The 26,237-nt window shown below is 46.2% G+C and overlaps 1 protein-coding gene across 4 annotated transcripts in view; it reads left to right on the top strand.

Moving 5' to 3' along the window:
* The first annotated feature begins 1,940 nt into the window (after positions 1–1,940).
* STK24 (serine/threonine kinase 24) overlaps positions 1,941–26,237 on the top strand; it is a 113,011-nt gene continuing 88,714 nt past the window's right edge. For 2 of the 4 annotated variants that reach the window (XM_070579110.1, XM_070579109.1), the window contains exon 1: positions 1,941–2,886. In XM_070579110.1, coding sequence (XP_070435211.1) covers positions 2,845–2,886 — 42 coding nt within the window. In that variant the 5' untranslated portion in view covers positions 1,941–2,844. Of the gene's footprint in view, positions 2,887–3,396; positions 3,659–26,237 lie in introns of those variants that run through there. The other 2 variants (XM_008516255.2, XM_070579111.1) reach the window with 2 other exon arrangements.

Here is a 26,237-nt window from a genome sequence, read left to right as displayed (position 1 = left end):
ACTGTCTGGGGGATGCTGGGGGATGTCTGCATGTGACTGAGCAGCACCAGTAACTCCTATCTTGCTTCTTTCTTCTCTTTGAAAGACAGTACTGCTCATTTGCATAAATATGGTCGAAAGAGGAAATGAGGTTGAGTGGTGGTGAGGAGATACACAGGGTATAGGGAGACAGACCAGCTAATGAATGCAAGTCACTGTGTGCAGATAAGTCATATCTCATTGTCACCTACATGTTCTTAGCCTCACTAGCCTCTGGATACAAAACAGGATTCTGATTACTTTTTAGACCCAGGTTATTATGGTCCATTGTCCCCCGTGGCATATTTGTTGGAAATTAGCCCACTGCAAAGTGGGCCCCAGTGTTCTTTGAGAATTTCCTATGGTAATGCCTCCGATCAGTGCCCAACCATTTCTGTCTACTCGTCCTGTTTCTTCCTCCTTAGCTTGCTGCCATGTTACTGTCCTGACTGTTGACCCTAAGGGGAGATGTCTTAGCATGATGCTCTCTACTGGTTGACTACCCACTGAAAAAAATCACCTTTAATTCCAAGGATAGCCACTGTTAAATCTTGGCGTACATACTTCTAGGTTTTTCTCTGTTTATGCATATACACATAAAATTATATAAATGTAAATTATATATACATTTAAATATAACTTCATATATATGAAGTAGCTTGAGATCAGACTATAATTTTGTACCCTGCAGTTTCTTTCTTAAAAATACATAATGAAAATATCCTCCCATGTTGAAAATATTGGAATACATAATTTTTAATAACTACCCACTGTATGAATATACTATCATTTACTTAACAATCTCTGTAGACTTGTAATGTTTCCAGTTTTCCCACAATTATAACTATCACTGTGCTGCATCTTCTTGTATACTTTCTTAAGCACTTCTTGGTTGTTTCCTTAGGATATGTTGCTGTAAGTAGAACTCCTGGGTTGAAGAGTATTAACATTTTTAAGATTCACATTCTTGCTTGTTTTGCTGTTCATCTCTTCATGTATCCATTTTTTAGGTACACAAAATTTATACTAAGATGGCAAGCTCCTAGGTATTAGGGTTTGTGCTTTTCTTAACTTTGTATTGGCCACATTCTCTTCATAGTACTTGGAGGTGGAGGGCCTTCATATTGCAGTGAAGACAGTGTACCAGTGACGACCATGAAGGGATCTGAACTATCCTGAAGGACCCCGAGGGAAGCAAGCCTATTTCCAAAGGGAAAGAGGGACTCAGTTTAAGCACCCCACTCTGATCCAGAGCACCAGAGGGAACTGAAGTTGTAAGAACACAGTGCCACCTCAAAGAATAAATACTCCTTATAAGCCCCAGGGAAGGACTTTGAGAGTTCCCTCCAAAAGTCTATGAACTCTTGGGGGCTCACTTTAGTAGGTCCGACCTAGCACAGCGAGGGTGCAACAATGGCATTCACCGGCACGAATGAGGAGCCAGGGGCCCAACAAACCGAGATGCAGCAGATCACTTCGGTGGCTGCCACTCTGTCATTGTAAATAAAATACTTTCTGGAGGCAGTATTGACTCGTTCCTTCTGTCTTTCCCCCGCAGTTGAAGAGGTGGCTAAAAGGTGAAGGCCGAAGCTGGTGCTTTTGCTGGCAGCCGAAGGAGAGGGGGAGGGCCGGGGTAAGTCTAGACATGTTTCCTTCGATTGTCTTCCCTTCCTCCTGGCCCCTCCCCCACCTTTCCCTTGCCCGGGGGGACGCGCCCGCCCTGGTGCGGGGCTCGGACGGTCGGGCTCTGCGCCCTCCCTTAGCTGGCTTCACAGCGCCTAGCATTCCAAGCGGGGCTGTGTTCACGCAGCAGAAGCGCGGGGAATTACCAGCCCCCGGCCTCCCCGCGGTCGGGTTCCTCCTTGGGTTGGTAGGAAACTTCACCCAGACGCCCAACAAGCTCCGCCCCGGTAGTTTTGAACCGGCCACCGGCCAAGGCCTCGCGGGCCACTCTCCCTCTCCTCGGTCCCCGTGCCCCAGACTCTGCCCTCGAGGAGGTCGTCCGGAGCCGGTGTGCTCGGGGGCAGATGGAGAGCAGTGGACTGGCTCGGAGGGCAGGGGGAAGAGGGTAGAGTGAGAGTTGGGGCGCACCGCCCCCGCCCTGCCCCGGCACCCCGGGCGCCCGACCGGCCCCGGGGCTGCGGGTGGGCGCGCGGCCGCCCCCCGGCTCCAAGCCGGTTCCTTCGGTGCCCCGCCGGGAGGCCGCCCCCTCCCCGCCCCGCCGGCCCGTCCTCCTCCCCGCGCCGCTCCGCCCCGCCGGCTGGGGGCGGGGGGGTGGCCGCGGGAGACGCTCCTACCCCCGGCCGCCCCGGCAGGCGGCGGCGCAGGCGGCTGCGGCCTAGGGCGCCGGGCGGCCGCGCGCCTCCTCCCCCTCCGGAAGCGCGGGGCGGGGTCCCCGGCCGGGCCGCGGGGGCGGGCGCGGGGGCCGGGCCGGGGCGGGGCGCGCGGGGCGCTCGGCACTCGCGGGCTCGGCGGCCGGTGCGCGCCCACTCCAGCTCCAGGCGACCGGCGCGCGCGGGCCCAGGCCGCCCGGCTCCAGCCGAGCAGCAGCGGCGGCAGATCGCGGCGAGGCCCCGCGCCCCTCAAGCCTCTCCCCGGCGCCGTGCATGGAGACGTGGCCCGCTGTCCGCCGCTGAGCTCGCCGCCCGGCCCGGGACCGCAGGGGCTGGGGTGGCCTCGGGCTCCGGCCGGTCCCGCCGCAGCCCGACTGGGCTTGGCCGGCCGCCCCCGCCGCCCGAGGGCTGCGCGCGGCCCGCGGACCTCGTCGCCCGCGCGGATCGCCGCGGCCCGGCCGTCCCGTCCCAGGAAGTGGCCGTCCTGCCCGCCATGGCTCACTCCCCGGTGCAGTCGGGCCTGCCGGGCATGCAGGTAGGCAGGATCCGGGCCGCCGAGGGACGGAGGGAGGCAGGGATGCGCGGGCCGGGGCGGAAGCGGGAACTTGGCGGTGTAAACACGGCCCCCCCACGCTGCCCCTTCCGGGGTCGCGCCGGCCGCCCGTGCGGCGGCCCGGGGCGGGGTGTGCGGGGACCTGGGGCCGCGGCCTGGAGGCGGCCCTCGCCGGCCGGCGGCGCAGCGGTCGCAGGGGGATGCGGGGCGCCGCCGCCTCGTCCTCCCGGCTTTCTCCTCTCCCCACGCCTCCCGAGCGCCGGCCCCGGCCCCGGGGAGAAGGGATGCGGAGAAATGCCCTTGGAGGCCCGGCTCGGGCTCTGGGCCCGGCGGGCTGCGGGCGGCCGAGGCCCCTGACCCCCCGGCGGGCGGGCGGGAAGTCGAGAGGTGGAGGGGAGCCCCGGGCGCGCCCCGACTCGTCCCGGGCCGGCTCAGCCGGTGGCGAAGGCAGGGCGGGGTGCGGGGAGGTGTAACCGCCAGCCCCCTTCCAGCGCGTTCGTTCCGCGCCCTTCCTTCTGGCGCAGGCAGAGAAAGTGCGAGCCTGGAAACCTTCTGGAAGGAGGGATCCCTCGGACGACGTGCACTGGGGTGCCCTACCGAGGCCGACCCGCCTGATCCCGGACCCTGGGCTTTGCTTTTCAGACTGGATTGGATCCAGATGAGTTCTTCCCAGTCTCCCTCTCCGTTGATACTTGGTGGCATCCTGGCCTACCAGTGACTTTTGGAGGGGGGTGAGGTCGAATTTCAGATGGAGGTGAACGCATTAAAGTTTTTCGCCATTGGGGACTGTGTTTTAGCCCTTTGAAAAATAAAACCACCATCCTGGCAGATTTGTAGTGTTTGTAAGCGCCTACGTGGTGGCAAAATGATCAGGATGTCTTTAAAGTTTTGCTCTTTCAGTTTAGCTAAGCGAGTGAACCTAAGAAAACAACCACGATTTTCCAAGTGGATTATTTATTTTACAGACATTTACGGGTTCGTTTTTTCTTCTTCCCTCGCTCTTGAGGGCTGAGAACTACACTCAGACCTGGCCTCTTAGGAGCTGGGGATCTGCGCCACCTCTTCTGAGGCAGGTCTTTTTAAGCCATGAAAAGAAAAGTGGATTTCACTGTTCAGGTTTGAAATCTGGAAAAATAGGAACATAAAGGTACCAGAATTTTGGTCCAAGTTTCTTCTTCTTTTTTTTTTTTTAAGGAGTAGCAGTTACAATTAATATCTTGAGTGTGCTTGAAGAAAACTGTCATTGAATCTCATTTAAAGAGCCTTTAAACTCAACACGTATTTAAAACCTGAGCTTCTGCTGACAACTAAGTAAAAGTCAGATGTGGTTTCTTGGTATTTCCTAAAGTTCTTGCTTTGGTTTGGTTTGAATTTAGAGGCAGGAAGGCAAGGTGAGCTGCGTGAAGAATTATTTCTGACCAGTAGAGCAAGGACTTCTTTGAAATGATAACAAAAATGCATTTAGTTAATATTTTCTTTACACTGACCTTTATATTGTATTAATCAGGTTGTAATCCAGCAGCAAGGCCTCACTTAGAGTTTAGCATGGAGGTATTTGGCCTTTGTGTAAAGCGAATCAGTTTGAAAAGGTACTTAACTGCCCTGCTGGCTGATGCCCTGAGGTCAGTATCAGATGCTCACCAGGTGGTGTCTGGTCTCAACATTTTTTTGTCCTCACTTTCTTTTTTCTTCAAGAGTGTGAGCCAAAATTTTTAAATCCTGGGAAAAGAAGGTAAAATTCCTTTACTGACTTTGCCTCCTGAATATACTGTATTTCCTAAGTAGCGTTATAAGGGAACTGTTTTTGTTTTCTCCGTGTAAAAGCTGATACATTTTTATTTGGTTGAGAGACCACATTTTCAGCTGTGATAGTTTGAAAGGTGCGAAGGTGGCTTCTGACAGCCATCCTGCATTTAAGAACATCTTCAAACTGTGTGATAACTGTTTTTAGTGTGCCATTTGGGGAAGAACATTCCTTTCCTCTCCCTTCCCCCTAAAAGAGAAAAACAACAAGCACATTTATTTTCTACTTGGAATTAGCAGCTGCCACTGCCCGGGGAGGCTTTCCTCGGAGTTGTTGAGGATTAAATGAAAGGCACCTGCCTCGGACTGACTGTTCTCTAGGATAAAACAGGAGGAGGGAAGTACCAACCCTTCCGGGCCCTGTCCTGAGATGTCTCCTCCCTGCTTTTTTTCCCCTCTCGTCTACTGACCAGGGCTTATAAGGAGCTGGCTTAAAATATTTCAGAAAGGCAGAAAGAGTGAATTCAGGCAGCCTAGGCAAAGATGCTTAAAAATCCCCCCAAAACCTGAATGAGAACATTTTAGTATAAACACCATTCTTTACTGTCTTGCAAATCATTTTTAGGCCTCTTGATTCTCACGGCTACCGCTTGAGGCATAAGTATTATTTATGCCATTTTGTAGATGTGGAAACCAACAGAGACTAATTGAACTGACCAAGGGGAGATAGTGTGTAATGTGGCAAATTTGTGATTGGAAAGCAGGTCGTTCCTCCCATCAAGACTGAACTCCTACTCGCCATGCTGAATGATGGCTTTATTATTACTTTTGCGAAAATTAAAGGTTATTTCATTCCAGCTTGGGTTTGCTGAAGAAATTAGAACTATCAGATAGATGTTTTATTCAATCAGCCACTCTTATTGAAGGCTCATGGTCTGGGTGAGGGAGGGATGACTGTAAATCTGAATGAGTTATCATTTTTAGTGAATGTTTAATGAAGGTTGCCACGGGCAGTCCCTTTTTTTTTTTTTTTTTTACCTCCCACACCCCAGTTTCATATTAGAAAAAAATAGAAATCACGAACTGAATGTCATAGCTACGAAAAGACATAAATCAGGTTGATTTGTGGGTTTCACTACTCTTTGTCCTTCATTGAACATTTGTTGTTTCACTCAATTTTTTCTTTTTTTTTAAAAGATTTTATTTTCCCTTTTTTTTCCCCAAAGCCTCCCGGTACATACTTGTATATTTTTTTAGTTGTGGGTCCTTCTCAGTTGTGGCACATGGGACGCCACCTCAGCATGGCTTGATGAGTGGTGCCACATCCACCCCCAGGATCCGAACCAGCGAAACCCTGGGCCGCGAAGCAGAGCGCTGGAACTTACCCAACTCGACCGTGGGGTCGGCCCGTTTCACTCAATTTAATTCAGATTAAAAGAAAAGCTTCCCTTGGAGGTGGGAGCATTATCAGCTTTTAGTTTGCGTAAGTTGTAATTTAAAAAGGACTAGGTTTTGGTTTATAAGTTTCTCTTACAGAGTTTTATCAGTTACTTTCAAACTCTTCTGGACCTTGACCCACGTGAGAAATATATTTTACATCAAGTCCTGAAACAGAAGTTTCAGAAGATTGTTCTGATCCTTACTTCTTGTGATGTACTGATGTGGGACGTATTTTATTTAGAAAAACCCCCAAAAAACAAAAAACCTGAGCCGATTGCAACACTAAATTGATTTCACAGCTGGCTGGTTTGACCCAAGTTTGAAAAATGCTGGATTAGATGTCACATGTATAGTGGGGCCAAAATTAATTTAGCATGTTTTGAGAATGTTGTAAATTTAAGGTACTCTAATATTTGAAAGAAGAGACAGTTTATAGGAATAGCTGGAAAACTTACAGTTGCATTTGTTAACATCATCCTGCCCACCCTTTCCCCTTTTGGGTCTCTAGCTGCTTGGCGAAACAGACCTTTGCCAAGAATGCCCCTTTGTGTTGGGAGAGCGAGAAAGACGTTCCCTGGCCAGTTTGGACACGCTGGGAACTTTTCTGGAGTGCTCTTGCTTACCCTGGGGAAACCTGTGTGCTCTGGAAATCTGGGGAATGAAGGAAAACAGAAGGACAGCTGCATTTAATTGTGGCTGAAGTGCTCTTGTATTTTTTTTTTCTTGTGAGTGTCGTGTTTCCATAATTTTTTCCTGCTTCCATGGAAGACCCTCCCCGTGTTCAGCCTGTTAGCATCTGCCTCCTGGGAAGGTGGCCATGGTATAGTGTGTGGACATTCCTGGTGTTTGTGGGACTTAGGTTCTCAAAGCACCTTGAGGAAAATGCTGAACTATAGAGTGTGGCCTGGTGACCTAGAAGGTTGGACAGGGCACGGAGCCCGCGTTCGTGCCACACATTTATTTCTCTGTGGTGCCAGGAGCAGTGGGAGGCACAGGTGAGCACCTCCTTTGGCCTGTCTGCAGAAAGTCAGCAGCCTAGCGAGGGCCGATTCAGGTAAGAAGGTTCAAATGCTGAGGTGCAGAGAGAGCAGAGGTATGGTAGTGGGCGGAAGGCACGAGGCAAGTTCAAGTGGGCTAGCCTGGATCCCAGAGCCGGAGGGCAGCAGAGGCCCAGGGAAGGGGCCCACAGTCCTGGCTGGCAGTGCTGCGTGGCGGAGTGGTGAGTGTCGTGTGCTTTGGGAACTCTGCTTTTCTTCATTGCAGGTGGTAAGATAAGATGAAGGATTGCATTCTGGGGAGTGCTGGGGGCCTGCTGGGAAGTGGTGGTAGCACTGTAGGTGAGAGGAAGCGCAGGATAGAAGGTGGGTGCTGAGAAGACAGTGTTGGAGGTTCCGGTGTCAGCAGGATAGCCCAGGTGGATGTTTTAGCAAGGGTGACTCAAACTTTGGGAATCTGAACTCTGGAGGAACACTTTATAGTCTTTTATTACTCTCTCCCATCCCCCTGATTTCAAGCCTTTTTGCTGTTCTGTGCCAAAGAGAAATAAGGAAAATAAAGGCCTGCTTTTCTGTTACTGTTAGTTGCTGAGTTTTTTTTTTTTTAATACTTATTTCAATACTTCATATTCCCTCTTTTCCTCTGTTGCTAAAACTTAACAATGTTAAGAATTTGTTTTGCTTAAAAGTGTGTTTTTTGGGGAGAGGGCTGTCGCAATTTTTTGAAACTAAAATTAAAACTCGAATTTAGAGGAGTCCAGGGCGTTTTGGTTCTAATCCCAGCTCTGGGAACATTCTTGATAGTATTTCACATAGGACCAAGTGAGCTTCAAGTAGAAGTTGGTCAGATTAGATTTTTCTAGGCTGCTAACATAGCACAATGTCCCTACAGAGAGTAGTTTGGGGCAAGTGGCAGCCGTCGTCATTGCTTTCTTGTTCCTTGATGTAATTTTGTGCTCATCTTGGAGCTACTGTTCTACTGGGCAGAGCTGAGCTTACTTATTTGATGCTGGTTGACATTGCTTTTCAGTTCAACTGTATTTTTCTAGGACCTTGGTACAAGACGTAGTGTGAGGAGTTACTGAAGAAATAAGGAAAACTGTGAAGTCGCGCTGAAGCCAGAGTCAGGCAGTTTGAAGATCTCATGAGAAACATGCCACTTCGCTTTCTCTTTGAGTGATTTCTCCCGGTGATTCAGAGCTGCTAGCTTGGAAACTCCATACCTGCAGGAAATGGACCACACCCAACTGACCCTTCTGTGGCTTTTTTTAGGCTTCAGCGCAGCATTGTTATCATTAATGGAATCTTGTGGCAGGAGTAAGTGCGGGAAATAGAAGTTGCAGTCTGTTATCCCTCTGTTGCTGCTTAGAGTCAGACACTCGTGTCTGTTGGACCAGTCATTTCCCATAATTTATGTTTTTGCAGTGCAATACATTTAAAATTCTTAGTGCCGAATGCTTTGGGAAAAACCCATGGCTATTTACAACACGTGGCTCCTGGGGATGAATATGGACTTTCCTAATCCTAAATGGCTCCCTGGTTTCCCAGGTTTAGATGAAGGGAAGTAAAAGGAGACTGTCTTTGCTTGCTACAAAGTATAAAACAGCCCAAACTGTGGATTACAAAGGCACTTGATGTGCACACCCCTGGGAGCAGCGTTTTTGATTTGAGAGACCTTCCGTTATGTTTTCAGGAGGGCTCCCGGTCAGCAAAAGAAACCTCATCTGTTCAGTGCCCTACTGGTACCTGAATAAACTGTGGGGACATTTTGAGTTTTATATTAATGCTTACCAGATATGTAGCTGGTGTTTATCTTTTATTTTAGGTCTCTTCCTGTTTTTAAAAAGACTTTTAGGCCCTGAGATTTGAAAGGACTGTATAGATCCAAATCCTTTGTTTTATTTTTAATTATTTAGGATTTTTGTTTAGTGTTTATTAAAAAAGTTAAACATATGTTTCAAGGAGTCAGATGGCCTTTGTAAGGTCTGTTTGGAAAGGTAGCTGAGTCACCTCTGGCCTCCATTTCCTCCTCCCCAAAGGCAGCCCCTTAGATCTCTTAGCTGATTGTTGTTCTTCTCTTGTTTATAGAGAACATTTAAAAATTGCTGCTACTTTTTTCTAGTTCGACGCGATATCTATAGACTTTGGACTCTGAAGATGAGGATTTAGTTCTCTTCTCCTTGCCTGCTTCACTCACATGTACCTCCCCTCTCTCTCCCAGTATGGTTGCAGTGTAACTTTGGTTAGATCAGCGTGAACATTAATATGCCTGTGCACCTGTATTCCCAGCCCAGCTGTTAGTTAACCCAGATTACTTTTCAGATCTTTTGTTTAAGATGTTTTTTGGTAATGTGCTTAGTCAGTTCAGGCTGTTATGACAGAATACCCTAGGCTGGGTGTCTTAAACAGCAAACATCTATTTCTCACAGTTGTAGAGGCTGGGAAGTCCAAGATCAAGGAGCCAGCAGATTCGGTGTCTGGTGAGGAACCTGGTTCATTGATGGGTGTCTTCTCGATGTGTCTTCATGTGGCGGAAGGGGCAGGGGAGCTCTCTGGGATCTCATTTATGAGAACATTAATCCCAATCCTCAGGGCTCCATTCTGATGACCTGATCACCTCCCAAAGGCCCACCTCCTAATACCATCCCATTGGGGGTTGGGTCTCGCCATAGAGTTTTGGAGGGACGCAAACGTTTAGTCTTACAGCGTTACTTATAACTTAACCCCAGACTTGCACCACTTGTTGAACCTTCTTTTGGAAGGTTCAGGTAGAGCAGACAGGTTATCCATTTCACTTTCCCAGAGTCTCCCCGTTGGCCTTCCCACCTGCTCCCTCTGGACAGGTGGTCTTCCGCACTTGGTACACGACTGGTGTCTTCTGTCTTTCTTCGCCCTTGTCTGAGGGACTCCTAGGTTTCCACCGTTGTGTTAGTGCAATGTACCTCGCAGTGCCTTCCTGTGAATACAGGGTACATGGGAGATAGGGTTGTTGAGGCCTTGGATATCTGAAAATTTCTTTATTTTTACTTTTCCTCTTGATTGATGTTTTGGCACGATATATAGTCATAGGGTGGAAATGATTTTTCTCCAGAATTTTGAAGGCCTTTCTCCATTGTGTTTGAGCTTCCAGTGTTGCAGTGCCCCACCAATACCAGATTCTGTGGACACCAGCTGTTTTGTTCTTCCTGAACTTAATCAGATCTGAGTTTTTTCTTTGTGATCTGAAGTTTCATAATGATGTGTGTTGGTGTGAGTCTGTTTTTATTTTTTGTGTCAGGTACTTTGTGGCCCCCCCAATCAAGCAACCCAAGTTTTTTTGTTGAATTATTTCTTTGATTCCCCTCCCCCCTCCATTTTCTATGTTTTCATTCTTAAACTCTGTCATTTCGATATTGGACCTTCTGGACTGGTCCTCAAATGTTCTTATGTTTTTACACCTGTTTTCCATCTCTGTCTTTTTTACTTAGCTTCCTGGGAGATTGTCTCAACTTGATTTTCCAGCTCTTCCAATGAATATTTTATTTCTGCTCTTGTTTTCGAAATCCTGAGTTCTTTTTGGTTCTCTGAATGTTCCTTAATTGTTTCAGTTGAAATATTGGCTATCTCCATGAAAATGTTAATTGCAGTTACATTGTTTTTTTTCCTCAATAGATTCTCTTCCTCCAAGGCTCCTTCTTCTCCCCTGTTGGTTTTGGTCTCCATTTTTTATGGTGGAGGCCACCCACAAATGCCCACGCATATTTAGGAGTGGAGGACTACCAAGCTGGTTGGAATCTGAGCTCTTGAGTAGATCTTTTTAAGCACAGTGATGTCAGGGGCTCCCACTGGACAGTAGAATTGAGGAATGGCTTGTGTCAGTTTTTTAGCTTTTTGTACGTTTTGCCTTCCTGGAGAAGCCTTTGCTTGAGCCTTCCAACTTGTTCTGGTCTGAACTGCTCGTTGTCCACACTGGGTGCACTCTGGGTGCCCTCTTCCCTCCTCCAGCCTGAAGCCTCATGCCCCCCTGAGTGTTGGATGGAGGGAAAGGGCTGAATGTGGGGGCAGTGTGTTGTGTAGCTTCATTCCTGCTCCAGAAACCCTCAATTTTCCTTTCCGGAGAATATGCTTTCAGTTTCCTTGATTGGGGAGGCATGGGGCAGTTGCTTGCCTCTGGGGAGTGGGGAAGGCAATCTGAGTATCTGACCACTTCTTTGGCTGACTTTCAGCCGCTCCTCCTTATGGCAGGTGCTCCCCTTCCGGAGGGGCCTGGTGCTGCCGATTCCTGAGTTTTGGAGATCCAGCGCCGTGGATGGAGTCGGTGCTCTGCTTTGTGCACCTGTAGCGTAGCATTTGTCTTCTCCCCCATCTTTCTTACTAGCACCTACTTTCCAGCTTCTGGAATTTCATTGCTTTTGGTCTTCTCTCCCCTCCTGGTACGTGGAGGGTTAGCCTTTTAAGAAAACCCCCTTTATTATGGTTTTAGTGGGATTTCAGGATTGACCAGAGCAGATGCTTATGCTCAGTGTGCTTTCTACCTGGAAGTCGCTCTCTTCAATTTGTAGATGAGTGAACAGAATTTGAATTCCAAGGTCAGGCCTGCCCAGTGCCCAGGTGGGGAAGGACTTCTGAGCCACTGTTCTCTTCATCATGGACTTTCGCCTGCTGTTTTCTCTCTGCGAGTAAATGACAATATAAATATATGCTTGCTTTTCCACATCTCCGTCAGTGACCTCCACCTCCCTGGCTTGAACTAAGAACCTGCTTTTCTTCATTCTGTCTCTCGTTTTCTGGCCTCAAGATCCCCTGGGCACAGAACCGTTTCAGGGAGCCCCGTGGTATCTCTTTGGAGAAACATTTGCTGAAGTTGACTGGTGTTTCAGGGGCCCAGCCCATGGTCCAGAATTCACTTCCTGCGAGGGCGGGGTCAGCCTCACTGCAGGCTGCGTGTCAGTGCGGGGCTGGGGCACAGATGCGCAGCAGATGCTGAGCGGCCGCCTGGGCGGGCTTGCTGCGGGTTAGAGGGTCGTGCGCTGCGGCCTCGGGAGTGAAGAGTGGACGTCTCTGCACCCCACTTACGGGCCCAGGCCGGCACTGCTCCCTAAATCCTCAGACAAGTGGACAGATGACTCCAAGGGTGCATTTCCTACTCAGGAACAAAGTCCTTTTTTGGGTAGAAATTGACCGTGATAAACTGTGGAGGGAAAATGAAAAGTAGTCGAGAATTTGGGGCTGGGTGTTGGTCAGCAGCTATTTTAGGCACAGTTTCCTAGGATAACTTTGAAGTCATGTTCCTTGTTAAGTTGCTACCTGACCTCCTGATGAACTGAGAACCTGCTGAAGAAAGGTATTGCTGGAACATTCCTTCAGTATGTTTGATGCACTTTCCTTGTACCAAACATTTCTTGAGAGGTAATTTAAAAAGAAAAAGATATGTTAAGTACAAAGAATTACTCACTTCCTCCGCTGTTCCCACTGGTAGGCGGGTCTTCTTTTCCCTTCTGCTTCCTGTGTTCCTTGAGTGGGTAAGTGGGACAGGTGAACGGTGCCTTTGGCCTTGCTGTGTTGATGTCAGTCCAGAAGATAAAAGCTTAGTGGAAGCCTTGTGGGAAGGGGCCTGAGTTTTACTGAGCTCCTCCCTGAGGCCAGGCCTTGTGGGAGGCTGCTTATGACCCGGGGTAGTCCCCAAGGCCAGGCTCCAGGTGAGAAGACTGAGGCCCCTCAGTTAGAAAACAGCCCCACTGGGAGTGGAGCCCTGACTTTGCGTGCCAGCATTGGTGCTGTTTACCTTCTTACACCAGAACGCCTGCACTGAGCATCTCGGATCCTGCCCCCTCTTGCCCCCCGTGTGGCCCCTGTTACCCTAGGGGTCAGCTTGTGCATCCAGCTTCCTGAAACCAGTCCAGTTCAGGGGTAGTAATTCATGGTATTTTGGACACTTTTATTTCCATTATTTTTTTTTTTTTTAACTTTTAAGGAAGACTTTGTTCATGTTCCAGTGTTATTTTTCATAGGCTTTCTAGTGTTGAGGATTGTGGCTGTGGGGGAGGGGACTGGGGTTTGAAGGGGTTTTCCCTGTGTCTCTCTTCTCTCTCCTAAGCCCTTGGGCCCCTCTTAGGGTGGGATTGGGGCCTTTGACTGCTTGTTGATTGCCTTTCAGCTGTTGCCCAGATTGTTTTGAACTGTGAAGTATTAACTGAGAAAAATACCCAGTGGTCTAACAGTGATTTCCAAATTCTAGCATTTATCCTCATCGCCTGGACTGCTTGATAAACTGCAGGCCTCTGGGGTGGAGTTTGCATCTCTAGTAAGCTTCCAGGTGTGTGGCTGCCTCAGGGACTGCACTTGGAGAACCGTTGCACCGGAGAACTAAAAATCCTTACATCCCTGTTGCTCCCCGCTGTGGAGCATGTGTAGCGATGCCCATTTGACAGGCAGTGCAATGGAAAATCAGTGCTTGCGACTTATGGCTTGCATTTCAGAAGACTGACTTTGGGAATTAAGTAGGCTTTTTAACTGTAAGAATTGTTAGAGCCTTCAGTATTTTAGCATGTGTTATAAACCTGTTGGGGGTGGAGGAAGATGTGTGCTCCCGTGTCTTTTTGACCTTGGAACCTCCTTTTTTTTAAGAAATGCATCTCTCAGAATTAGCATTCCATGGTTCTTTTAGAAAATCCTGAACCAGAACAAAAGCCCTGACCCTGATGATCTTGCACAGTGTGGCCAGGATAACCTCTCTTTCTCTTAACCGTCATTTTCCTCAGTCACTCTCTGCTTAAGAGCCTCTCGTGGCTTCCTGACCAAATAACAACATGATATAAATACTGACTCTACTAATACTAATAGAAACTTCAGCTTACAACGCAGGGCCTCTTGTTAACTCCCAGTTTCCTCTTGCTGCTTTCCATCCACCTCACCCCTTGTCGGCTCCTCCTGCCTCTGGGACCCTGCTCACCCTCAGGACACCCCCAGATTCCTTTGCCCAGTAGCCCCTGCTGAGCTGTTAGTATTTATATTATGTTGCCTTCTTTTCCTTGCTTGGATTTTAAGGGGAGACTTCAGGGAAGTCTGCACCGTCCATCCGGCTCCCCTACGGTGTGGCCTGTGGGCTCCCCGGCAGGCCTCAGTGATGAGCACCTGCTGGGGGCGGGGTGGTGTCCAGTTAGGAAAGTGATGGACTCTCTTTGGACAAACTGATTTTCTTTCCTTGTAGTTGCTCTCTTTAACACTTAACTGAAGATACATGTATATCTCTGTACTGAGAAGAATATTCCAGACCTGTAGTCTTTTTAATGTTTGGGGTGTCAGAGGTTTTATGCTTTTATGTATAGTTGATTTGATTTTTAATTCAAAAAATGAAGTGTATTTCTGTATTAGCAGTCTTTTATTAGCGTGTACTGTGATTAGCTAGACTTTGATTCTGTGAGACTTGCTTATTTGAGGGTGGTTTTTTGAGGTGGGGAGGGGACTTCACTTTTTTAAGAGCATTGTAATTTTTCTGTGGTTGGTTATATGGCGCTTTCCGGTACGAGGGTAGATGGGGTGTTAGGCCGACTTAGGGGGTGGGCTGTGTCAGGAAAGGTAGTTGTGAGGTTTGAGCTCCTCTCTTTTCTTTGTTAATAGTGAATCTGAAGTGTTTCTAAAAAACCCAGTTTGTCATTCAGCATGCCTTCCTCCACACTGCCTTCTTCAGGAAAAGATGAAGTGCTTTCGTGAAGTGAAACTGCGTGCACTTCCTGGCTGAGTTACCCAGGCTGCCTGTGTTCATCAGTGGAGCGTGTGGGGGAGTGAGTGACACGCAGCTGATGTCGTGGGGATCTCAGTCACACTCGCCAGTGGGTCTGGGCCGGCAGCACCAGCAGCCTGAGGTGTGACCCTGGATTCTGTGGGATGGAATTTCGTTTCCCTATAGGTGTGAAGCAGGGTCGTATTTTAAAGTGATTACATAGTTTAAAACAGTTTTGAGTTGAAAAGCAGTTTTCCCATCATCTACCCAATTCCCTCCTCTTTGATGCATTGCTGTTTATGTGGACAAATGGTTCTTGAGAACAGGCCTTCCAGCGCTCCCCCACCCCCATATATGTATGTTTATGTTCATATATGTGTGTGCATGTAAGATGTGTTATTTTATTATTTCTTCATTGTAATCTGACTTTATCAGATTATGGTTGTAAGTAGCCTAAAAGAAGCTTTTGTAGCACTCCTGGTCAGAAATAATTTTTCCTCTTTATATTTCCAAAGGAACAAAGTTTATATTTCTCTGATATTTCCAAAGGGAACAAACACCCAACATCCTGAAAAATAATTGGAGAAAAATGTCTTAAGATGATACATATTTTAAGCCTTTTAAAATGTAAAATTCTCAGTATTTTTATAGAGAGCCTCTTGTATGGATAATTGCTTAATATGTCAGCTGTAGCAATTAGATAAGGTTGCTTTTGAAATCCCCTGAAAATAGTTCTTCCCTTTGTTGGTCCTTTTGTATCAGAGTAGTGATAACTGCTTCTGTTGGGGAATTCGTGGCCATCAGGCCCTGTGAAAACCAGCAGAAGGGTCCGTGGTTGCTTATTGACTGCAGGGTTCCAGGCCCATTTCCTACCCTGACCATGTTGTCTGTGCATAGTCTTTGAAAAAATAATGTGAAGTGGGGGCTGAAGGTGGGTACAGAAATGGAACCTCTCCCCGGCTGGAAAAACACCCTCACGCCATGCCCCGTTAAATTATTTTTAAAGCAAAAGCGTATATAATCCCACTATTTGAATATAGCTGTTTTCTATTTTGCTTATTTTCCAGTCATCATCTTTGTGCAGATGTGTCTTTAAGTAATTGCAGTCATTCAGAGGTACACTTTTCCTTTTTTTTTTTTTTTAAGTGAGGAATATTGGCCCTGATTGGCCCTGAGCTAACATCTGTTGCCAGTCTTCCTCCTTTTCCTTGAGGAAGATTGTCCCTGAGCTAACATCTGTGCCAGTCTTCCTCTATTTTGAATGTGGGCCATCACCGCAGCATGGCTTGATGAGCAGTGTGTGGGTTCGTACCCAGATCTGAACCCTGGGCTGCCGAAGTGGATTGTGCGAACCCAACCACTACGCCACCGGGCAGGGCCAGTTGCTCTTTTTATATTGTTTTCCATTCAGAAATGGATTGTAAATGTTATCCCCCCATTTCCACACAGTTTTCATGGTGATTATTTTAATGTCCTTACCTTCATGGTGATTATTTTAACGTCCTTACCAACTTACCCTGGCCTCTGTAATGTAGGGCGTGCCTGGTCCTTAGCACGCAAGGTTCTAGCCAGGAGCATGTTCCTGTTTGGCTCTGCTGGTTAGACAGAATAATTTCGCTGTTTTTCTTTTGCCTTTGGAGAAAGAAGAACATTATTGACCCTTCCCCTCCCCCCACAGTGTTATTGGTAAGCACTGCTGTTGCTCTTTAATGAGTTTTCGTAGTTAACTGCTTTGCTTACATTGGTGAGTGAGACCAGCCACCCAGTGGTGCTGCACTTCATCCTGAGCTCCTGTCTCTTGCTGGGTTGTATTCTAAACAGAGGACACTGCATGTGGACTGGGGCCCCCAAAGACGGTGTGTGTGCATGCACGTGTGTAAATGTGAGCATTAGCTCAGAATGACAGAAGCAGTCTCTGGGCTGCCTCTGGGCTGTGGATGAAGCAAATGTAGGCGCTTGAAGACAAACAGTGAGAATCCTGCCTGGCTGAATTGTGTTCTTAATTGTCCTTCGGATGAATATTTGTATATGTGCTAAATATTCTAGTTTTAAAATAGCTTTTACATCCTGTGTGTTTCTTTTTAGTCTTATGATTTAATAAAAAGTTGTAGATATGGAAATTCACAAGACTGTGATTAGTGTAAACGTTGTGGCTTAAAATTACTGCTCTGAATGAGCATTCACCCCAAATAGCACAAGTCTGCTTTTTAACCTTTTCCTGGTGTGTGTGTTTTGAGTGACAGGGCAGTTGTCATTGAAATGATACAGACCTGCATACATGTTTTCTTCCTGCACAAGGTGCCCACATGCGCCAGGGGCTGCTGGCAGTAGTGGTGCCAGGGTTGTGGACGGGCCGCCTGGCTGGCACCGCAGCCCGCAGGCGGGGGAGCAGCGAGGCACATGTCTGTTAGCATTAAGACTGTGAATTGCCCTACGTCACTTCAGGTTTTCCTGCCAGATGGTTTCAGATCAGTGTAGACCTTCCTTCCAGAGAAGTTACGAAAAACTGTTGGTTTTAGAATTTTGGATAAGGGACATAGACCTGTATTCCTACCCTTCTACCATATATTTTTTTTTAATGAGTAGAAGAACTTAAGGAGAAATATAAGGCAGTAATGTGAGAATTTAGTGCTACTGAATTCTGCTAGTATCCGTTTGCTTTTTTCTTTATTCAAATTTAAAATTTTTTCTTTGTTGTATGGTTGTCTTTAGTTGTTTTAACTTGTATGAGCGTGAACATGGAAATGGAAACTTGTTGGATAGAAGTACAATTAAAGAAAAAGAGGCAGTGTCATACTTTGTGTTGTAAAGATCTTTGCTATGTTAAGCTAAGAAAGCATAAATGTAGACTGTGTGGCCATTTACATTATAGTATTTTATAAAATAAAAATTAGTAGGAGATGTATTAATATTTTGATTGTAATTTATTTCCGAGATCATCATTGTTACAGTTTGATGAGAAAGAAAAAGGAAAATTTTTCATGTTTTAGAAATAAAGTTTAAAATATGGGCGGTTCCCAAATGAATTTCAGATTTCATTTGTAAGTCTGTTGGTTGGGAATTCAGCATGTTTTCTTGTAGAAGCGAGTTTATAAATAGTGGTTAAGTTGTGAAGCTAGGCTGGAAAAGACTAATGAATTGTAATGGTGAGAGTTAAGTTCCTGGTTCTGAAGGCAGGAAGGTAGCTGGTATAAGGGAGATTTTTCTTTACTGGTCCCATGCCGTATTTCTGAGCTGCGATCGGTCCCTTGCACGGTGCTGGCCCTCACTGTTAACCTCCAGTAGCCTTCTCCTCTATCCTTTACTGCCTTCAGGATAGCGCAGCTCAGATGTAAAACCCTCTTTACTATGTCCCCTTTAATAGGTTTCAGTGGTTCCTAATTAAAATTCCAATTCCTTATTTTAAAATTGATTTTAGCTAGATGTGGGAAAGTGTTTATACCAGTTCATACAAGTAGTATGAACTTTTAATTATTCCTTTTAATTATAGGAAGAAAGAATATGTGTTGATCGAAGAAGGTCTCTAGTAGGTAGATTATCAGGCAGTGAAAAGTTGATGGCATTATATAGGAATGATGGTTAGAGTTGAAGAAGAGAGATCTGCCATGTGTCAGACACCGTGCTGGCATTGAGATTAGGAAGAAAAATGACAAACACTGTCTTCAGCGAGCTTACAGTCTAATAGCAGAGGCAGGTATGTAAACATACATTTCAGTGGGATAAATGCAGTTGTAGAAGTATAAGGCACAGAAGGAGCATAGGAGGGAATAATTAAATTTTGAGAGGTGACAGTGTGAAGACTAATAAAGGAAATGATGCCTGAGCTCTGTTCTAGAAGAATTTCTTTTAAAGGCGGAAGGAATCCAGACAGATTAGAAATGTTCAAAAGCATAAGAGTTTTTTAATAGCATAGAGTGTTGGAAAAGTGCAAGAAGTTCAGTTTGCTGGACTTCAAAGGGAAAGGAAGGAGAACAAGAGACATGCGATTGAAGAGGTAGGGGACCAGATCATAAAGGAAGGACCATGCTGAGCCTATTAGGTAATAGGAAATTCCTGGCAAAGCTGGAAGCAGCAGAATGAGACCCATTTTGGGTTGTAACAGTTTGGTGGTTGGACTGCAGAGGGTGGAGGCTGGTTCCTCAGCTAGGAGGCCATTGTGGGGGCGGGGAGAGCTGATGTGGGACCTGACTGACGCGTCAGTGCTGGGAGGGGAGGGGGGGAAGGGATTCAATAGGGAGCTATTTAAGAGGGTAGACTGGGCTGGGTTTGGTCATGATGGTGAGGGAGGGACAGATGGGTCCTAGGATGGCCTCTAGGGTTCTGGCTTGGGTGTGTGGGTAAATGACTGATGGGGCATCGATTGGCATAGAAGATGATGAAGCTGTGTAGGCAAAGAATTCTGTTTCAGATAACTGGAATGTAGGTGGAGAAAACGGATAATTGGTTACATATACGGGTCTGGAGCTTGGGGGAAGAGGCCAGGCTAGGGGCGGAGCCTCATGATTTATTAATTAGGTCATGCGCGGTGGTTAGCACTATGAGAAGGGGCGTGAGCGCTGTGAGGAGGGTGATTGTAAGTGAGGAGCCCGAGTTCACCTCTCACAGGCACCTCGGTGCTCCACCGGGCTGCTCCTGCTGTTCACAGAGAGTCCTTCTACTCTGGACACCGCTGTCGCCATGTCAGGGCTTTTCCTCGTGTAATTTCCACATGTGGCCGCAGGGTGGATCGATAGGGAGGGAGGGGTGCTGTGGGTGGCTAATCTGTCATCAGTGGGAGCATTTCGTGAGCTGATTGTCCCTAAGTCAAGAGCAGCTTGTAGTTTCTTAGGTGACAAGAGTGTCTTTTAAAAAGTTTTATTAGATAAATTGTATGCCAGAGCTACAAATACCTAGGATATACTTATTTTGGACCCTAAAACTCTTTAACGTGTAGTTTAATGAATGTCACTCCTGAAGTGGATCAGAAAGTACAGTAGTCCCTCCTTGTCCACGGCTTTGCTTTCCAAGGTCAGCCTCGGTCCTACGATAACGCTGGGTCACAACGCCTGTCATTCACCTCACTTCATCTCATCGTCTCACATTGTCACAAGAGGGAGGGTGAGTACACTGCGATAAGATGTTGTGAGCGAGAGATCACACTCACCTAACTTTTATTGTAGTATATTGTGTATTGTTATAGTTCTGTTCTATTATTGTTATTGTTAATCTCTTATTGTGCATAACTAAAATAAACTAAACTTTGTCATAGGTGTGTATATATAGGAAAAAACAGTATTTACAGGGTTGAGTGCTCTCCGTGGTTTTCAGGCATCCACTGGGGGTCTTGGAGCATATCCCCCTCCTTGGATAGGGCACTGTTGTAACTTTCTAATGAGTTGGGTGGCAGAATTGAAAGGGGATGTTGTTCAAACATCTTGGTCTTTGGTTATACCTATAAAAATTGAGAAACCTCTAGGTTAACTAAACTAAGCAAGCTTTCATTTTAATCCAGACGAGTGATACTGGGGTTCCCGTGGTTCTTCTTACTCTGCCTGGTGCAACCTGGAGAGTAATCAAGAGAAATGAAAGCAGTGTTAGGGGTAAGATATTTTCGGTAGTTATGTTATTAAAATAATTTTCTTTCATATTTGTACAATGTAAGCATCCTAAAATGCCAGCTTTAGATGAGAAAGGGATTTTGGAGTTTCATCTAGTGGTTTACTTTCAGTTAATCTAATCTAGATCTAAGAGGCATGATGTTTTAGGTAATTTGGGGGTCTGGAGATGACAATTGATAAAACTTGGCAGGTTAAACCAGAACTCTTGTTTTATTAATCTTTTAGCCAGAGATAATTTTAGTAATTAGAGTGAAATGGCCCATTTCGAAGTTTTATTCTTCACCTTGTATATTCTATGGGTTATTCTGTAAAGAGCAGTGGGCATTAAGCATCTGCGGGAAGTATGGGCTCTTTGGGGGTTAACTCGAATAATGAAGATACTTAAAAAAAATTTTAAATAGACTTTATTTTTTAGAGAAGTTTTAGGTAAACAGCAAAATTGTGTGGAAGGTGCAGAGATTTCCCATATATCTCCTGCCCCCACCTCATCAACATCCTGCACTAGATTATATTTGTTAGAATTGATGAACCTACACTGACACAACCTTAACACATGAAGTCTATAGTTTTATTGTTTTATTTTTATTTTTTGAGGAAGATTAGCCCTGAGCTAACTACTGCCAATCCTTCTCTTTTTGCTGAGGAAGAGTAGCCTTGAGCTAGAATCCATGCCCATCTTCCTTTACTTTATATGTGGGATGCCTACTACAGCATGGCTTTGCCAAGCGATGCCATGTCCGCACCTGGGACCCGAACCGGTGAACCTTGGGCTACTGAGAAGCGGAACGTGTGAACTTAACCGCTGCGCCACCGGGCCAGCCCCTGAAGTCCATAGTTTACGTTAAGGTTCACTCCTGAGGTTGTATATTCTATGGGTTTTAATAAATGATTAATGACATGTATCCAGCCTTATATTATCATACAGAATAGTTTCACTGCCCTAAAAACCAATGAGGGTATTTTTAAAACATGCCATTTTGATTCTACTGAAATATTTTTCTATACATACTGTCTTTTCCTCATTGGCTTCTTCAGTTTCTGACTCAACCGAAAGTAGTTTCTCTTGGCCTGTTGGAGCCTGGATTGCTGTTGGTCTCTGTCCTTGTGAGAACTGCATGCACTTGGGGTTCTCAAGGTGCGCGTGTCTGGAATTATGTCTTGAGAAGTTGGTGGCTCTGGCAGCCACCTGGAACCTGACAAGGGAAAAGATTCTAATAGGGCAGTTCTGCACAGTTCCCTTTGGTCCTCTTCCTCTCCAGTTATTTGAGGCTGTTAATGTCAAAAACTAAGTGTGTGCACTTAGTCAGTCCTTTTTTTTTGCTTTGATTCTCTGAAATTTCCCTTATCCTGTCCTTTCCCACTGGGTTAAGTGGAGGGAGATCTCAACCCTGGGGAGGGACAGGTGCTCCCTCAGCCTTTGCAAATGGTCTGCCTCTGACTGTCCCGCCTCCGCCCGAGCCCTTGTTCCTGCGGCTCCTGGGGTCTCTGTGGAGCTGCCCTCAACCTTGCTGACCTGTCCTCAGCATCTCTCATGCTTCTGACCTCGGTTTGGTCCCTAGAGTCTAAATCTCTTCCCATAACTCCACTTGCTGTGGAAGGCTGTTGTGGATTGTAAGGAGGGAAAAATACCACGTGGTGCCTTTTTTCCCCTCCAAACTAATGTAAAGATTCCTTAAAGAAAAACTGAGCTGTTGCAAATTTAAATTTATTTAAAATATTATAGAAGTAATACGTAACTAATTGTAAAAAAAAAAAATCAAACAATACAGAACTGTATGATTTTATTTCCCAGGGGAAACTAATGTTGAGAGTAAGTATTCTGTGGTCACCTTAATTGCAAAGGATTGTTCACTATCTTACATTTAGAACTGATGGGAAGGCTGGGAATTCCTTTTGATGGGTTTTTTCTTCCCTATCACAGCAATTCCATCAGAAGTGTCACTAACCTCTAACCAGGACCCCTTAAGCAATCCAATTTCTCCCAGTGCTTAAGTGCTTTTCATACTCCTCATGAGACATGATACTCATTTTTCACCCAGCAAAGATTTATTGGATGTCTGCTCTGTTTAATGCACTGTGCTGGAGGCTAGGGAAATGGAGAAGCCTTGCCTGCTGTCCTTACTGTGCAGTGTCGGGCAGAGGTTCCAGCAAGCACTGGGAGTACTAGGCGATATTAACCAGAGAGGTGATATTAACCAAAGTGGGTGAAAGAGAGGAAGTCTTCCTGGAGGAGGCCACATTTGAGTGCGTATTAGAACAGTTCTTTAAGGTGCTAGTGGGTACAGGGTATTCCAGGCAGATAGGGCTCTGTTCGTAGAACTGGCTGTAATTGGAGTGACTGGTGTAGATGAGTAAAATGAGGTCTTTCCTTTCTCTCCTCCTTCCTGATGTATTGGGAAAGAGAAGGCATTAGAAAGACTTAGTTTCTGAGTAAGATAAAAGTTCTAAAAAAGAGGAAGTAGGATGGAGTTTCAAGTCAGGAGGTGTCTTCTTAATGGATTGGGTAATCCTCGTCAACCCTAAAGTGGCCTCGGTGTGGCCTTTTTGCTTATTTCTGATTTGCTCTAGGGACAAATAACAAGGAGAGATTGGAAACCTACGTATGTCTTGGTTTTTTATAGGCTGGTCCCAGTATTATGCATGTATAGTTTTTTAAAGTTGAACTTAATTTTCATCCCTGATTGAGAACAGTGTTTCTGGTTCTCTTGAATTGGGCTGAATGCGCTTGAAGCACAACGGGCTGTGTAGCTGGTTTCATTTTATTCTGCACACTTAGGATTGGGCCTCTGGAACTAAACAGGAGAGTTTATATAAAAACACATGCAAATGAGTGTTTTTATTCTGAGCCAAGAGCTTTAGGGCTTCTTCTGTCTGGGAAAAGGGTGGCTGTGTCTAGATTTCATGGGACGCCAGTATATTAGGAGGCGTGGTTAGATTCAGTGACGGTTACTGGTGGTTTGTCTTTTGAGGAGACGACACAACTGTAGGAGGGAGGCTTCTCCTATTACAAAAAACGGGCAGAGAGAAGAAACAAGGAAGCTCTTACTCTCGGAAGAGTCACCTCGGTTGGCAGTGGCTAACAGTGATGTTTCATGAGTTAGGGTGAAAACCCTCTGCAGAGGATTGAATTTGGCTGTCGGGCGAACCTGTAGCATTACATCTGTAGCCGTGAAAATAAATGCATGAATGAGTCAAATGAGCGAGATTCCTGCAGAAGGTCTGGATCATTAAAGAGTTGGAAGATGGGACTTCCTGCTCTGTGAGGTTACAACAGGCACAGGCGAGCAGGGAAGAGGTGGGTGGCATTAGGGTAATTGAGGAAGTTGGTAGTCTTAGTTGATGATTAGCTGAATGTATTTCACATGGTTGGAGCAAAAAATTCCCTTAATTGACGCCTTCATGTCTCACAGCGTGTTATCTACGTGGGATCAGGATGGAGTTGCCAGTGGAGTTGCATTAGCAACAGCCCAGTGGCAGAGGCCCCTGGACTGTGACCGTTGTGGCCCTAGTCTGGGATAATGATTGGGGGCTTCTCTGTGCATTATTACTTAGGCTCTACTGGAGAGATCCGGATGCATCCTGAAGGTGATATAGTAGGTTCAGTAATTTATTCATTTTTCATAGAGAAGGATGTGGCATGAGAGAACAGTGACGTGTGTGGTCAGGTGTGTGATTTGAGGATAAACCCTTGAGATGGGTCAGCTCCTTGACCCTTCTGTGACGTATCTTCCTGCATTCAGCTGTTAGTTGAAATTTCATGTGTGTCAGTCATCTGCGTTTCAACTAGTACTGCATGTAATTTTGGCAGTTGTGGCTCAGAGAAGAAAATTGCAGCCAAGGCTTCAGGTCAAACTATAATGGGGACATGGGAACATTTGTTATGTACCAGTGTTTTTTTTTTTATTTTTATGGTTATATTTTGTTCTATGTTCCACTCAAAGAAAAAACATTATTTTTTTAATTCTTCTCCCCAAAGCCCCCCCAGTACATAGTTGTAGATCTAGTTGTGAGTGCCTCTGGCTGTGCTATGTGGGACGTGGCCTTGGCGTGGTCTGTTGAGCGGTGCCGTGTCCACGCCCAGGATCCGAACTGGTGAAACCCTGGGCCACTGAAGCAGAGTGCATGAACTTAACCACTCATCTGCTGGGCCAGCCCCTGTACCGGTATTTTAAAAAATCAATTTTTATATTTTATTCGCAGGAACACTATAGTATATATGCATTTTTCTATCGTTTTACAGATGAGTGAACTAAGGCCTAGAGAAACACATAACTAGTTAGAAGTAGGGATGGATTTGAACCCAATGCTTCTGGCCATGGGCGCCATGTTCTCTTCTGTAAACTGTCAGGTTCTCCAGTGAGTTTGCCTATGGAGTGGAGAGTTAGGGTTTCAGTTGAGTTCTCAAGGGAGAATGAAGGGATTGGTACCCAGCCCCATAAATGGCATCACCCGCCCTGAGGGTTTCGCAGCAGGTTGTTTTGTGTGGATAAGGACTACGGCTTGGGCTGGATGGATTGGCGTATTTGATCGGGTGGGTGGTTGAGGCTGTGATATTGAAGGATAGAAAAGGTGACTTGTGTGTGTTGTGCATATTTTGTTTTCTGAGTTGGTCAGAAAGAGTTGGTAATAAGGCAGAGGTTACTGGGTTGATACCTGAATAAAGCTGGGAGCCTTGCAGAGAAAACAAGGATTTGCAGTTACAGATTGCACCTCCTACTCTTAGCGCCCCCACCCTCCTGGCATACCTGACAAGAATCAGTGGGCAAGAGGTGTCTCAGTTCAAGTACTGGGAAAGCAACACGCAGCCAGCACCCTATTGACTTTTTTTATCTGTATCATCTTTTTAATTGTTTCCTTATAAAAAATTGTGCCTTAAAACAATTAGGTGTAGGGAGAAGGGGAACTGAGGTGTTCGAGGGCCTCAGAGATTAGGGTGTGAATAACTCCAAAAGAGTTTGTGAGACGAACACGAAGAGTTAATGTGTTATGTCAGTTTTTAGTCGAGAAAATCTATCTTCTTGGTTCTTTTGAACCTGTTGATTGGTTCTTGGCACCTTTTTGGAAGTGAGAAATGGGAATTTGACTTTGTATGGTGGGGGTTGCCACCTGCGTTTGTGGCATTGGAGATGAGAAGACCTGTTGTGGGCGATAATTTGGAAGATGAGCAGTGAGCCTGCCTGTCTTCGGGTTGGTTGGAAGAAGCCCAGGTAGAAGGACAGCAGGCAGACGGGGGTGGGTGCGGCCGTCGCTGCCTCTGATACGCACCTGAGTTGGCCGGTGAAGGGAAGAAAGCCTCTGTTTACTGTATTCTTGGTAAAATTGGTCACCTTATGGCAATATCATCCATAGTTTAAGCTTTTTGACAGGTGTGGTAATTTCATCATTAACAAAAAGGAAAACAAAACCAAAGATAAAAATCAGCCTCCAGAAATGAAATACTCAAATGTTATTTGGTGTTGTGACATTAGTGGAAAGAAGGTAAAAGCAGGCCTTTGACATTAAAGGGTGGGGTCTTATCACTTACCGGCCACGCCATTTGAGATCCGCCTGGACTGGTGGGGACAGAATGGTGGGAGAAGCACAGTCTTCAGGGGGAAGGTGGTCACTGCCCTTGAAGACTGGCCCTTTACCAGGTGTCCATTGTGAAAGGGGGATCGCACTCATCGCGGGACCCCTGCACCCTCCTCAGCATTTGCTGCTCTGAGTCTCTATGTTGCTACATCTTGTTCTCTGCCTGAAAGTGAGGAACGTGTGTAATTAAAAGTGCTTCTTTTAAATTGAGCGATTTCATATATCGAAGTTACTTCTAGTTGTCTTCTTCAGTGAAACCCAGAATGACTAGGATTTTAAGAGGAA

The sequence above is a fragment of the Equus przewalskii genome, chromosome 16, assembly GCF_037783145.1.
Source record: "Equus przewalskii isolate Varuska chromosome 16, EquPr2, whole genome shotgun sequence".
NCBI lineage: Eukaryota > Metazoa > Chordata > Mammalia > Perissodactyla > Equidae > Equus > Equus przewalskii.
The sequence above is the reverse complement of the archived record's forward strand: the minus strand, read 5'-3'. Positions and strand labels throughout refer to the sequence as shown.